Raw genomic sequence first — 13,641 nt, 5'->3', positions numbered from 1 at the left:
TCCCTGTTCTGTCTCTGGTGAATTCTCTCACCCTCCCATGCCTCTTGCCTGTACCCCAGTTCTTGTATAAATAAATCTTTAAAAAAGAAAAAAAAAAAGACGGTTCAAGCCCACAAAGGAAGAAAAAAAGCTGCATCCAGTAGCCGCCCTCCCAGGAGGGCAGAGGAGCTGAAGGACACTGTCACAGGCTGGGCCTCGGGCCTGTCTCTGACATTGCCTGAAAGGAGTAGCAAAGGCCCTGGGCCTGGTGTCTCAAAGACCTATTAATTGTTGGGGTAACCTAACAACTCACACAGAGCTGTGCACACTGGGGGTCTCTGACACTGCCTCTGCAGGACCAGTAGTGGCCATCACTACTGGCCAGAGCTGTCCAGCACTCCTGGTGACCAGCAGCAACCATCACTAATCTTTAAAAAAAAAAAGATACTTGCAGAATAGATGTCAGCGAGAAGGAGGGAGGAGGGAAGGGATAGCTGGAATGGAGGGAGAGGAGAAAACCGGGAAAATGAAAGAAGGCAGCTACAACAACTCTCATCCTGTGAAGGACATCCTACCAGTGTCAGCTATCCAGTAACCCAGTTCCTCAACCTTAACCTGTTTGCCCACACTGTGTTTCTGTTTATTTTATACAGACAAAACCAGAAAACCAGGCGAGACAGACTGAGACCAAGATGAAGGTAGAAGATAGACCAGGGTTATCCACAGCCGCATTATCATAGTTAAAAGCATGCCTGCCAGCCCCATGACAGATCACGTCAAGACCAACGTGGGGAAAAGGGGGCTTGTAGATAGTTCTGGTAACCCCTACCTATTTCCCTGAAATCCTGCTGACGCAGATACTTTTGTCTCTCCCTCTCCTTACTACTCTTCCATATAAGTCCGAGCTTCTCCCCAGTTTGGGAAGTTGGTCTTGGAGACAAAAGGCTGCCATCGTGTCATGTTGATGTCCCCTGTCTCTGGTGGCTAGACAATTGGCTGGAAAGCACTGAGCAGCAGAACCCTGGCTCCTATAACAGCAGCACATCCACAATCCAGAAGGCGGCGCTGTGTGAGCTGCTCAGTTTCCCCAGAATTCCCACCACTTTTAGACATATCAGTCCAACCAGTCAAACCTGCAAGTTCCCTAAGAGATTCGATTTCCAAGTGTGAAAATCTGGCTACATGAGAAGGCGCACCGGATTCTAATAATATGTACAACTGGGATATAATACAATACCCAGGAATTTTGTTTCAGGACAGTAAAAGAAGATTTACAAGTATTTGGAACAAACAGGATTGCAGTCTACTATATTAGATTATTACAGAGAGGGCAATCGCTAGGTCTGTGTCTAGAGGTGGTCTTCCCCTCTCAAGAAGAGGGCTCAAAGGCGGTCTCTCCATCTCAGATTTGAAAATGAATATACCCATACATGTCTGCGCATGTATATACACACACATCAGCAAGGTCCTAATAAACCAATACAAATTAGGTTTTATGGTTTTTGATTATTACTATTTAATATTACTTGAGTAGAAACAAGAGAACTTATTGAATAAAGCCCATTCATTTGAGGTATTCCTTGAGCTATTCTGAATCTTCATCTTATTGTCTTTACTTCAAAAAAACTAGTCAGGGGCTGGCAATGAAAAAGGAATCATCCCAGTTCTCTATCAAGATTTTCTAGAACAGAAATGGTTACCTTATTTGACAGATGGGCCATCTGAGACCAAGAGGGTTAGGTGACTTGTCCAGTAACGAAAAGATACAGCTGGAATTTGAACCTAGATCATCTGCTTCCTAAATGCAACACCCTAAAAATGACATTCAACTGGCTCCCGCTAGCACCTTACCAAGACATGTTGAACTAGGGTTCAAGCCAAAAATAAGAACTGAGGGGCTGGAAATATGAATAAAGGGGAATGACTCCACTGGATTTCCCTGAGTGAATTTGATCCACTTTTCTCCAGGTGGGAGATTACAAGTTATATAACCACCACCCTCACATAAAGCTATCACTTCCATGATATAATCCATACCCGGAAAACCTGAATCCTAGGGTGTTCCAATTTCGGCACAGCTGATTTCTCAGAACCTATTTAGGCAAGATCTGGCACACAAGCTCTCTACCTGAAATCATGGAGCTAGGAGGGGCCTTCACCATCTTTCTGGCTCTCTGCTTGTCTTGCCTGTTCATCCTCATCGCCTGGAAACGGACCCAGAAAGGGGGAAAGCTGCCCCCTGGTCCCACTCCGATACCATTCCTGGGGAACCTGCTGCAAGTCAGTACCGAAGCCACCTTCCAGTCCTTCATGAAGGTGAGTCTGACCCAGGCTCCCTGAGAGTGGGAAGCAACTAATTCCACAAACACACATCGAGCCTTCTAGCTTCTGAAACACAGACTCTTAAGGCACAGACTTTATGGAGCTTAGCACAAGGGAACTGAAGACTCACCCTCTCCAGACTTTAGAATCATAATACCTTGTATTCTTAAACATACAAATTTTTCTTGCATACTGGCTGTCTTAGAATTTTGACACTCGTTAGCATGAAAACTCAGGAACTAGAAATTTAGCCTTTCATGGAGAGATGAATCTTGGCATTCATCTCACGTGGGCCCATCATTTCACAGATGAAGAAACTAAAACTCTGGGGGTGTTGGAGACAGGGGTCTCACCCAGGGTCCCAGGAGACAAGAGTTCTTCCAAGCCCAAGAACCACTGTTAATTGATATCCCCATATTTTTATTGCCTTGAAATTCCCACCCCCTAATATTCTTTTTACCCCAACAATTCGATATTTATTTAAAGTAGATATTTATTTAAAGTAATACATTTGCAGCTCAAATAAGTCCTAACTTGTACATTTTAGATTTAGCTAACTTCATAAAAATATTTCAAGGACAGCTGAGCCACAGATTTTGACTACACAATTATTTCTTGGCCCATTCTTCTCTCTCCTTTCCCAAGTAACCGCTTTTGGATACAGTTCAAGGTAAACTTTATCCGTGTTGTATTCTGTCCCCTGCTCTTTAGGAAAGAACTGTCACCTAGTGGGCAGGCCCAGTGCTCTCCTAATACAAAACACCCTGTCGTTATAAAGTTCCTTGGAAAGTCTTTTCTTTTTTTGTTTTTTCTTAAAAGATTTATTTATTTTTATACAAGAACTGGAGTACAGGCCAGATGCGCAGGAGGGTGAGATAATTCACCGGAGACAGAGCAGGGAACAGAACTGGCAGGCTGAAGAAATACTCTGCTGAGGGGAGCAGCGGGCGGGGCAGGAGAGGTCTGTTGCACCGTGTGAGATTCTTGCCAGCTGGCCAGCCAGAATCAAACCTGCACTGCAGAGGCTGGGGACAGCTTCACAGTGTGGCGCTCAACCACTTGCGACACCAGGGAGATCTGGAAAGTCTTTTCTTAATGGCTCCTTTCACAACCTTATCCTGTTATATTGTATCATCTCACATGAACCCCAGGATACTGAATCCTGCAGCACTTTAATACCATTTTCTAATACCCTCCTCCAATGTGATGCCACAACAGCCAGTCTGCTCAACATTTTGACCTGCGACCCTCCCTAAAGTTCCTGACTGGTCCAATCAAGCCCTCCTGTATGTCTTCCTTCATGTCCAGCTCCAGGAGAAATATGGCCCAGTCTTCACAGTGTATATGGGACCCCGGCCAGTCGTTATATTGTGTGGACATGAAGCAGTGAAGGAGGCCCTGGTAGACCGAGCAGATGACTTCAGTGGCCGTGGAGAACTGGCTTCAATAGATAGAAACTTCCTAGGTTACGGTAGGTACTAATATGACATGCAAAATAATAACGATGGGCTTCCTATGTCCTGGGTTCTTTGATAAGTACTTGACATGAATTATTGCATTGACTCATTTAAAGAGCTACGAATACCTTGCTGATTTTACAAATGACAAAACTGAGCATGAGAAAGATTAGGTAATACCACACAGTAGGTGGTAGAACCATTCTATTTTGAGCCCAATTGCACCCCAGTGCATCTGCTCCGTTACTTCTGCTCTTATTTATTACCGTTGTTATTATTTTTATTGAAGTACCATTACTTTATATCCTTACCAGTATTTTGACAGTGTAGAAATCCCCCCCAGATGTGGTCACTATAGCCCTCCCTCCGCTGAAGCACCCATCGTCCTCCACCACAGTCCATTGTTTTCCCCCCATAACCCTGTTTTTACTCTGTTCTTAGATTAATGGGTTAGTGACACTCTTTGTATACCCACAGGAGCCCTCATAGCCAATCTTCTTATTTTCCTACACGTACACGCACACAATCCATTAGTCTCTACCTCTTCCAATTAGGTAGGAATCTTTCTATAGTGTCCCTAGACATCCAACAATAACCAACCATACCTTTCAATCCCAAAGAGCTTCACACCATTCTTTCCATAGTTCCATTCATTCATCCATCTCTATACTTTTCCTTCCTTCTAGACATTTTCCCATTGGTCCATAGATCCACCCAAAATATCCATCATTAATTAGCTTTTCTAGACAAATATCTTTCTATTCAATTTATGTCTATCAATTAATTTTCTATTTACCCATCATGCAATCCATCTATTCATTAACACTTCCGTCATTCATTCATCTATTCATTTTTCCATCTATCCATCTTTCCATCATCTGTCCATCCTTCCAAGCATTTATCCATTCATCTCAAGCCACCCATCTAGTAACCCTTCACCTATTCATATAATTTTTCATCCATCCACCCATCAGTTGTTGCAGTCATAAACTTCCTTCCATTAATTAATCTACCAATTAGGTGGTAATTTCTGGAAATTTTTTAATGTTTCTCACAACACAGTAACTTCTTTGGTGGAGATACGTGGATGTACAGGGATGAGCTTCTGTGGACATGTATGAGTATGTCTAGAGATTCCAGACAGCATATAGCAAAGTCTCCTCAATCAGGAAATTCTCTACGGCATCTATACAGCCTGCCCTCCACACTTCATTGCTTCCTTTGGTTATTTATCTAGTTCCAGGTCTCTATCTTATAAGAAACTTTCCTTAATTTCTCCAAATCACTGCTAGCCTTTCTCCCACCTGGTTTAGGACTGTTGTGAGGGTTCTGTAGAAAGGGAACTTTAGTCTCCCCATCAAGTCTGGAAGGTTGGAGAGGTCTCCCTGAAAGCAGTCTTTAGAGTTTTCACAATCTGTTCCCATCCTTGTCTAACACAGAACAGGGCCCAGGAAGGGGAGGGGAGGCAGGAGCCTGACACTGAGTTCCTACAGGTGTAGCTATGGCTAACGGGGACCGGTGGCGGATTCTCCGACGCTTCTCCCTGACTATTCTCCGGGACTTTGGCATGGGAAAGCGGAGCATTGAGGAGCGGATCCAGGAGGAGGCTGGCTTCCTGCTAGAGGCTTTACGGAACACCAAGGGTATGGAGGCATTACGGAACACCAAGGGTGGGGGAGGGGGGCTTCAAATGACTGGGTGGCTGTAGAGAGCTAAGTCATGAGAAGATGGGACTTTGTGGGAGAAAGTTCTGGAATGGGAGAGGATGAAAAATACTAAAGATTTCCAACTAGCTTTCATGTGAGTCTCTGCTTATTTCTGGGGACAGGACCAAATTTTATTACACACACAGAGAATTGTGGTAAAAACCACATGACATCACATTTGACCATCCTAACCATTTCCAGTGGTACCATTCAGCACGGTTATGTATATTCACATTGTTGAGACAGAGTTCTAAAACTTTCTCATCTTGTAAATCAGAAACTCAATACCCATTTTATCTGTATTTTTAAAGAAATATAGTAGCTGCCTATAAATAAAGTGTAAAACCACTGGAGTCTAGAGAGAAAAAGAGATTGAGAAATACAGATATGAATAAAATAAAAGATAGAAATGGAGCTAAATTTCTCTATATCAGAGATGCCTCACCTGGGCTCTGTAGATGCAAAACCATCCACATGAAGACTTTGAATGTTCATGGGCCCTCAGCTATTATTTGTGATATTGTATGTTGGCAAATATGGGCATAAACCTGGGAGAAATTTTCTCCAAAACCACTGGATCCTGGCCAGCATCCTGTTTGCAGGTGGTACAGTTGAAGTATTTTTTTAATAGCTCAAATGTCATCATTGGTAGAAACATACAGGCTTCACACCCCCTTAAAAAACAAGTGTCCCTTAACCACGCTTCCTTCCCAAATCTGTGGCTCTCCTCCAAACAGTTATGTACTAAGGACAGAAAGAGATGATTAAGCTCCACTAGCACTTCTTGAGCAACGACTGGCTAAGTATTTTACATAGTTAGATTGTGCCCTCATGAACCAGTGAAGTCGTTGTTAAATCCTTTTGCAGACTGCAGTTTGCAAAAATAACATAACTCACAAGCACTATTAAGCGGCAGGGTCAGGACTGAAGGTCTGTCCATGCCATGCTCCCAGTCCTGGCTTCCAACCTAGACAATTTCCACCACCCAGGTGCCCCCATCGAACCCACCTTCTTCCTGAGCCGCACTGTCTCCAACGTCATCAGTTCCGTGGTCTTTGGAAGTCGCTTCGACTATGAGGACCAGCAGTTCCTGAAGCTGCTGCGGATGATCAATGAGAGTTTCATTGAGATGAGCACATCCTGGGCACAGGTGCCCACAAGACCCGCCCCCCCCGCCATCCCCTCCACCGCCCACCTCAGTTAATGCCTAGTGCCTAGCCTTAGCTTACTTGTCCCCCAACCCTCGCGCGCAGGCACCTGAGAAGCTAAGGGACTCACCCCATCTTAGACCCGGCACTGGTGTTAAGCCTGGCTGCTTGACAGACTCATCCGTCCTGGCCCATCCCTGATGTCACTTTGCCCACCCGCAGCTCTACGACATGTACTCTGGCATCATGCAGTATTTGCCAGGAAGACACAACCGCATCTACTATCTGATAGAGGAACTCAAGGACTTCATCGCTTCCAGGGTCAAGGTCAATGAAGCATCCCTCGACCCCCAGAACCCTCGGGACTTCATTGATTGTTTCCTGGTGAAGATGCACCAGGTACCTCTTCCTCTTCTCCATGCCCCACCTCTCATCAGCTCAATTGCTAGCACCTGCAACCACACTTAATTGTTTAATGGTACCTTTTTTTTATTGGGGTAACACTGGTTTATGATAGTGTATATGACTTACAGGTTAGGTTCACACTCTTCAGATGTTAAGTTACCACACTACATCACACACTACACTGTGTGATGGAGAGGCCATCACACAGCACACAAAGTCTTCCCCCAGCTCTGTATGCCTCTCCCCCTTGGCTCACCACACCCCACCCTCCCCCATCTGGTAACCGCCTCAATCTGCCTTCAGATTTCTAGGGTTTATTTTGGTTTATTTTTGCCTGTTCATTTGCTTTATTGCTTCATAGTCCACATAGGAGTCAAATCAGGTGGCATTTGTCTTTCTCCTTCTGACTTACCTCACTTAGCCCCCTGAAATTTTGTCCTTTGCAAAAACTGGATGGAACAGGAGGGAGTCACACTGAGTTAAGTCAGAAGAAGAAAGATTTCCATGTTGCCGCAAATAGCAAGATTTCATCTTTTTAAACAGCTAAATAGTGACCCTCTGTGTGTATGTGCCATATTTTCTTTACATACTCATCTGTCATTGGACACTTAGGTGGTTTTCATAACTTATGCCTACACCTTTAAACTCAGCTGTAAACACCCTGGAGAAAAAAGCAAACATTGCTTTACATTATTTACTTTTATGATGAGATATAGAAACTATAGAGGCATAAACTTTAAAATAAATTTTGACTCTAAAAATTTGGGAACATAGAAATGTAAAATCATACACCTTTCTAATCACCTATGCCAAGGCTTAATACTGTAGAGAAGTAGAAGTAGAGAAGTAGAACAGTAGAATTTGAGTTCAGGCATTGAAAGTCTTTAAAACTGAATTTAAACTTTGAAATTAAAAGTTTAAAATTTTAGAGACATAAAAATTTAGAAGCTTATATTTGTGTCATAGTGTAAGGGCAGGAATGGACCCAGTGCAGGTTTTCTGATCCCATGCAGACCGGGTAAAGGAGTCAGAGCCCTCAGGTGTTTTGCAGGTCTTTTATTGGGGTTCACCAGGCATATGGCAGGCAGAGGTGCTGGGGGGCTGGGAGGCCTCCCAGTCCCCAGCAAATCTTCATTCTCTCTGGGCTCTATGGCGTTCTTTGCTTCTGCTTCCTTGCTTCTCTTATCGGCTTCTTTCTCAGATTCTGCTGCTTCTCGGCTTCTACTGGCGTTCCTGTGACGCCGCCCTTAAAAAGCACAGTCTTAGCCCAGGTGAATCCTATTTACATCTGCCACACCCTATTCCAGGTGCCCGCCATCAGGCATGCATTCAGGACAAGGATCCATCATCTGTCCTGATGGTGGGAGGGCAAAAAAGCCTGACATTTTCTTTACCCTACACATAGATTCTTAAAATTTTATAAATTGATGTTTTTATGTTATAGAACCAAGGCAATCTCTACTTTCTTCTCCTCCCTTGCCCCACTGTTCACTGCACTTCAACATCACTGGCTTCCTCCAAGACACCAGGTGTAATCCTGCCTCAGGACCTTTGGACCAACTATATCCTCCTCCAGGCGCATATTAGCTTACCTACCTATGGTGATCCACAAAGGCCTACCCAATACACAGGGAGGAAATAAGAAGATAAAGACAGTAGAGGTTGATTCTATTTCCTGTCCCTCTCATTTTCAGGACAAAAATAATCCCCAGACAGAATTCAACCTCAGGAATCTGGTGCTCACCACTCTCAACCTCTTCTTTGCTGGCACAGAGACTGTGAGCTCCACACTACGCTACGGGATGCTGCTGCTGATGAAGTATCCAGAGGTGGAAGGTGAGCTTGACAGTGCCCACCTGAGCTACTCACCTGGTGACTCCTTTTCCCAGAAGGAAAAAAGACATCCTCCTGCAACCCTGGAAGCCCATGCCCTACATTCTTCACACTTTATTTATTTTTTTAAAGATTTATTTATTTATGCATACAAGAGCTGGGGTACAGCCAGAGATGCAGGGGGTGAGAGGATTCACCAGAGACAGAGTGGGGAAAAGAACAGGCAGAATGACTGAAATACACTGCTGAGGGGAGCAGGGGGCAAGACAGGAGAGGTCTGCTGAGCCATGTAGGTTGCTCCCTGGCCGGGGATCGAACTCGTGCTGCAGAGGCTGTGGATAGTTTCGTAGGTTGCATCTTAACCCCTTGCGCCACCAGGGTGGACCCATTCTTCACACTTTAGAGCCTCAGTAGACGGCATTTCAGAATCCCTAGTCTGGAAGGTCACTGATTTCAATATTTTGCCTAATGCCTGTGGGCTGCTGTAGTGCCTTAGGCTGCTGTTTACCACTCGAAAACGTACATCTACTCTTACAGTTCTGGAGTCCAAATGTTCAAATAGACTTTCACTGAGCTCACTCAAGGTAGAATCAGATGCCCTGCCTGTCCCAGCTTCTAAGCTGCATTCCTTCTGTCTCTGGGTTCAAAATCTCTTTCTTCTGTCTTCAACAGTAACAGCACAGCCTCTTCCCATTTCTCTCTGCTTCCATCGTCTCCTCTCCTCTGAGGCTACCCTTCTGTTGCCACCGTATACAAACACCTGTGGTTATATGTAGAGCCATCCTGACATAGGGATAACCCTGAGATGGGGATAACCTCCCCATCTCAGTGCCATCATGTAATGATAGCTGCAAATCCCCTTGCATCATGTAAGCTAACATTCACAGGTTCCAGGCATCAACAGGTGAATATCTCGGATGACCCTTAGTTAGCCAACTGCAATGCCAAAATGAAAGAGATCCATCTTCAACACATCATAAGCCGGCCTTGTTGCGTAACTCCAGTAATGAGGGAGCCATTATTTATTTAAGCAAAATCCCCGATGTTGGCTTCTCCCCCTATGCTAATGCAGAGCCACACAAGCCAGTGGATTTTCCTGCCACAGATAATGGGTGACACTAATATGCTTCCATTCAAACTCTTGTAGTCTCTCCTCCATGGTGGGGCTTGTCTTTTACTAATATAAATAATCAAACATTATTGGATGCTTTCTGAGCTAAACACTGTCCTAGCTACTTTCATACTGGATTTTATGCAAATATAACTCTAAAGGGCTTGACAGACCATCATATCCATTTTGAGGATGAAGAAACAGGCACAGAAGATAAAGACAAATGACTCTGTGGATGAGGTACTGAGTGAGGTTGTTCATCCAGGAAATGTGGCGAAGGGTCACTGCACCATTAGGGTCCTTAATCACTGTCCTGTAAGCATCATTTGTCTCAGTCCTGTTCTGTTACCTGTGATGCCTCTTTCCCATCGTGTCAACAACCTGCAGGAAAGTCCTTCTGGGGCCAGGGCGCTGCCCCGTCACCAGCCTTCCATGGCTCCTCGGTGCCTTCAAGATAAAGACCAAACTGGGGGTGTGAGGTGGGCAGGGGTAGTTCTTACTTTATTAGTATAATTCGGTTTGGCTAACTTGATTGAGACCTAGGCAAAGTGCCAAAAGCCCAGACCCATCTCTAAGCTAGTGTAGGGTGTTGCTTCTTGGCTTTTTGGCTAAGATAGAGTTTCTAAGCGTAGGGAGTTGCGGTAAAAGAACCTCTGTATTGCAACAGGAGCTCAATGACTACCCTCATGTAATAATCATAACCATAGACACTTCATTTTCTAGGACTTCTTTTAAAAAATCATAGTGTTGGGGGGAATGTAAATTAAAAAAAAAGATAAAGATAAAAAAAAGATAAAGATCAAATGTCCACTGACACTGGAGGTCTCAGGCTATGTGTCTCCCAGTGCTCTGGGGAGTATTTATTTCTCCCCACCAATGTGTCAGCACTCAATAGAGAGAACCCGCACCCCATGACCTGCTCCCTCAGAATCCACAGGTGCTGAGGTCCAAGGCATGGCTCACCTCCCGACCCCGGGGACATGTCCTGTATCTTTGTCAATGTTTCCTGGCCCCTTCTAGCCAAGATCCATGAAGAGATTAACCAGGTGATTGGACCGCACCGGATCCCGAGTGTGGACGACCGGGCCAAGATGCCTTACACGGATGCCGTGATCCACGAGATCCAGAGACTGACAGATATTGTGCCCATGGGCGTCCCCCATAATGTCATCCGGGATACTGAATTCCGAGGCTACCTTCTGCCCAAGGTGGGGTTGCACCTTCCTTGCCCCTCCTTTCCCGAACTCCAGCACACCCGTCTCTCCTCCTGGTTCCTACCCCATACTCCAGCACCAATTCTTTTTTTCTTTAAGAGTTATTTTATTTTTATGCATACAAGAGCTGGGTACAGGCCACAGCTGCAGGGGGCTGGGGGTAGGGGTGAGAGGATTTACCAGAGACAGAGTAGGGAATAGAACAGGCAGACTGACTGAAATACACTGCTGAGGGGAGCAGCGGGCGAGTAGGAGAGGTCTGCTGCGCCATGTGGGTAGCTCCCTGGCTGGGGATCGAACTCGTGCTGCAGTGGCATCTTAACTCCTTGCCCCATCAGCGAGGCCCTCCAGCACCAATTCTAACTGCCCCATTTTCACCCCAGGGCACTGACGTGTTTCCTCTGATTGGCTCAGTTCTCAAAGACCCCAAATACTTCCGCTACCCAGATGCCTTCTATCCACAACACTTCCTGGATGAGCAGGGCCGCTTCAAGAAGAATGAAGCCTTTGTGCCTTTTTCCTCTGGTAGGTTTCTGTGGTCTGAGTTCTTCCCAGGAGCATGATCGATTGGCTCTTAATCCATGGTCTGACTCTGAAGCTTGGGGATGAGTAGGAAGCTGAATGTCATTTCATAGAGTCATTATACCCAAGAAAGCCAGAATCACAGAATACTTGAACCAGTGACTCATAATCACAATCATGATAGTGCTAAGAGGGGTAAGCAAAGTTTTTCTACAAACCAAGTAGAGAATGTTTCAGGGTTTGCTGGTCATGTGGCCTCTGCATGAACTTGCAGCGACCACGACAGTACATCTATGATCAGCATAACTGCAGTGCCCAAAGACTTTACTCAAGGACACTCAGATTCGAATTTCATTTTCACCTGCCACAAAATATTGGGTTTTTTTTTTTTGTATTTCTCAACCACTTGAAATAGAGAAAGTAATCTTCGTTTGCAGGCAGTGCAAAAACAGGCAGGCTTGGCCTATGACCAGTAACTTGCTGCCCACACATAATATTCTAGGACCACTATTTTAATCCACGGTAAATCCGGAACCAGGACAACAGTGAGGATACAGGTCCCCACCCCACACTTACAAGGGTCTTAGAACAGTTACTTCACCCCTAGGCTGGGAAATGGAAATTAATCTCTCCAACCACTCGGTGGGTAACTGGCCAATAAGAAGCACAATCCGAGGGTAAGCTTCTTCCCCAGTGTCTGGCAGGTGTTTGAGAAACATTTGAGACATTGAACATGAACTGAATCTCCATATTTGAGCTTCCTTTAAAATCATTCCACCTTAGATTCCAAGGGAATCCAGGTCGTCAAAGGGATGCAGCAGGCTGCCTGCTGAACCCCTACAAATGGCAGAACCTAGCTGGGCGCAACATGTGGGAACCATCTGAGTCTCTATGATAACCCTATAACGTGGGTATTATCATGACCTCAGAGATGCTGGGGAGGCAGTCCAGGCTCAGAGGCAACGTGGGGCCCAAATGCTCCCCCACGCTCCCATATCCCACTGCATGTGTGACCTGGCCTCCTGCTGTCCCTTGTGCCCACAGGAAAGCGCATCTGCCTGGGAGAGGCCATGGCCCGCATGGAACTCTTCCTCTACTTCACCTCCATCCTTCAGAACTTCTCCCTGTGCTCGCTAGTGCCGCCTGCTGACATTGACATCACGCCCAGGGTCTCAGGCTTTGGCAACATCCCCCCCACCTATGAGCTCTGCCTCATGGCCCGCTGAGCGCCCCCTACTGGGCGTGGGAGGAACCAGGGGAGAAAAGCGCCCAAGCCCACCTGTGGGCACCCAGCCCCACCCCCTAAATTCTCACAGCAGCCCTACAGGAGGCGCTGTCCTCCTGCCACGGGCCCACAGGTCAGTGGGAATCTCCTGGAAATCCACAGCTGGGTATCTTCTACCCCCAGCAGAAAAGCAATACCCTCTCTAAGATTTGGGTGATGGCCTTTGGATTTTACTTTGTCTTGATCACCTCTGGCTGGTTCTTGTTGTAGATTCCACCTTTTTGTCGTTCCTTTGTCTTTGTCCTGACAATGGCCCAAATGTGGGTCACATGCCTTCCCTGTGACGTTCATGTCCTCCACCCCCAAGTGGCAACAAGGAAATCAAGACTTGTTGTGCTGTGTGTGACATCAATAGGACACTGCAGACAATTCAAAATGGTGTCTTGGACTCTCTTGTCATTATCATTCAAAACGAATTCAAAATAATTTGAATCTCAACACCAGATATTCCTCTGGGTCGGGCTATCCTTGCCATATGCCTGCCTCAACCATCTTGCTACCTCTCCGTCCCCACCTTCTTTCAAAACCAGGTTTCCTGGTTGTTCTTAGCACAACTTCCAATTCCAAATACTCCCCAATCCATTTCTGAAAAATAGTCAAATTGCCCACAGTGCTATTATTCCATTTCTAAACTCCATCAGTGCACTCAGCTGATAAAA

At 45.6% G+C, this 13,641-nt stretch overlaps 2 protein-coding genes across 3 annotated transcripts in view; one reads left to right on the top strand and one right to left on the bottom strand.

The window, feature by feature from the left end:
- The window catches only part of LOC119248645 (cytochrome P450 2G1-like), a 343,966-nt gene that overhangs the window by 165,361 nt on the left and 164,964 nt on the right, over positions 1 to 13,641 (bottom strand). The window contains exon 3 of one of the 2 annotated variants that reach the window (XM_054697191.1): positions 6,473 to 6,563. The gene's annotated coding sequence lies outside the window, so the exon portion shown is untranslated. Of the gene's footprint in view, positions 1 to 6,472; positions 6,604 to 13,641 lie in introns of those variants that run through there. The other variant, XM_054697192.1, reaches the window with a different exon arrangement.
- Positions 2,116 to 12,923, top strand: LOC119249341 (cytochrome P450 2G1). The gene is made up of 9 exons (XM_037516614.2): positions 2,116 to 2,295; positions 3,610 to 3,772; positions 5,252 to 5,401; positions 6,454 to 6,614; positions 6,835 to 7,011; positions 8,712 to 8,853; positions 10,982 to 11,169; positions 11,559 to 11,700; positions 12,742 to 12,923. The coding sequence occupies exons 1-9, from the start codon at positions 2,116 to 2,118 to the stop codon at positions 12,921 to 12,923; spliced, it is 1,485 nt and encodes a 494-aa protein (XP_037372511.1).

Source organism: Talpa occidentalis, unplaced genomic scaffold (assembly GCF_014898055.3).
Source record: "Talpa occidentalis isolate TD23 unplaced genomic scaffold, MPIMG_talOcc4v2.1 talOcc4.17, whole genome shotgun sequence".
NCBI lineage: Eukaryota > Metazoa > Chordata > Mammalia > Eulipotyphla > Talpidae > Talpa > Talpa occidentalis.
Note: the sequence above shows the minus strand (reverse complement) of the source record. Positions and strands in the feature narration are given on the sequence as shown.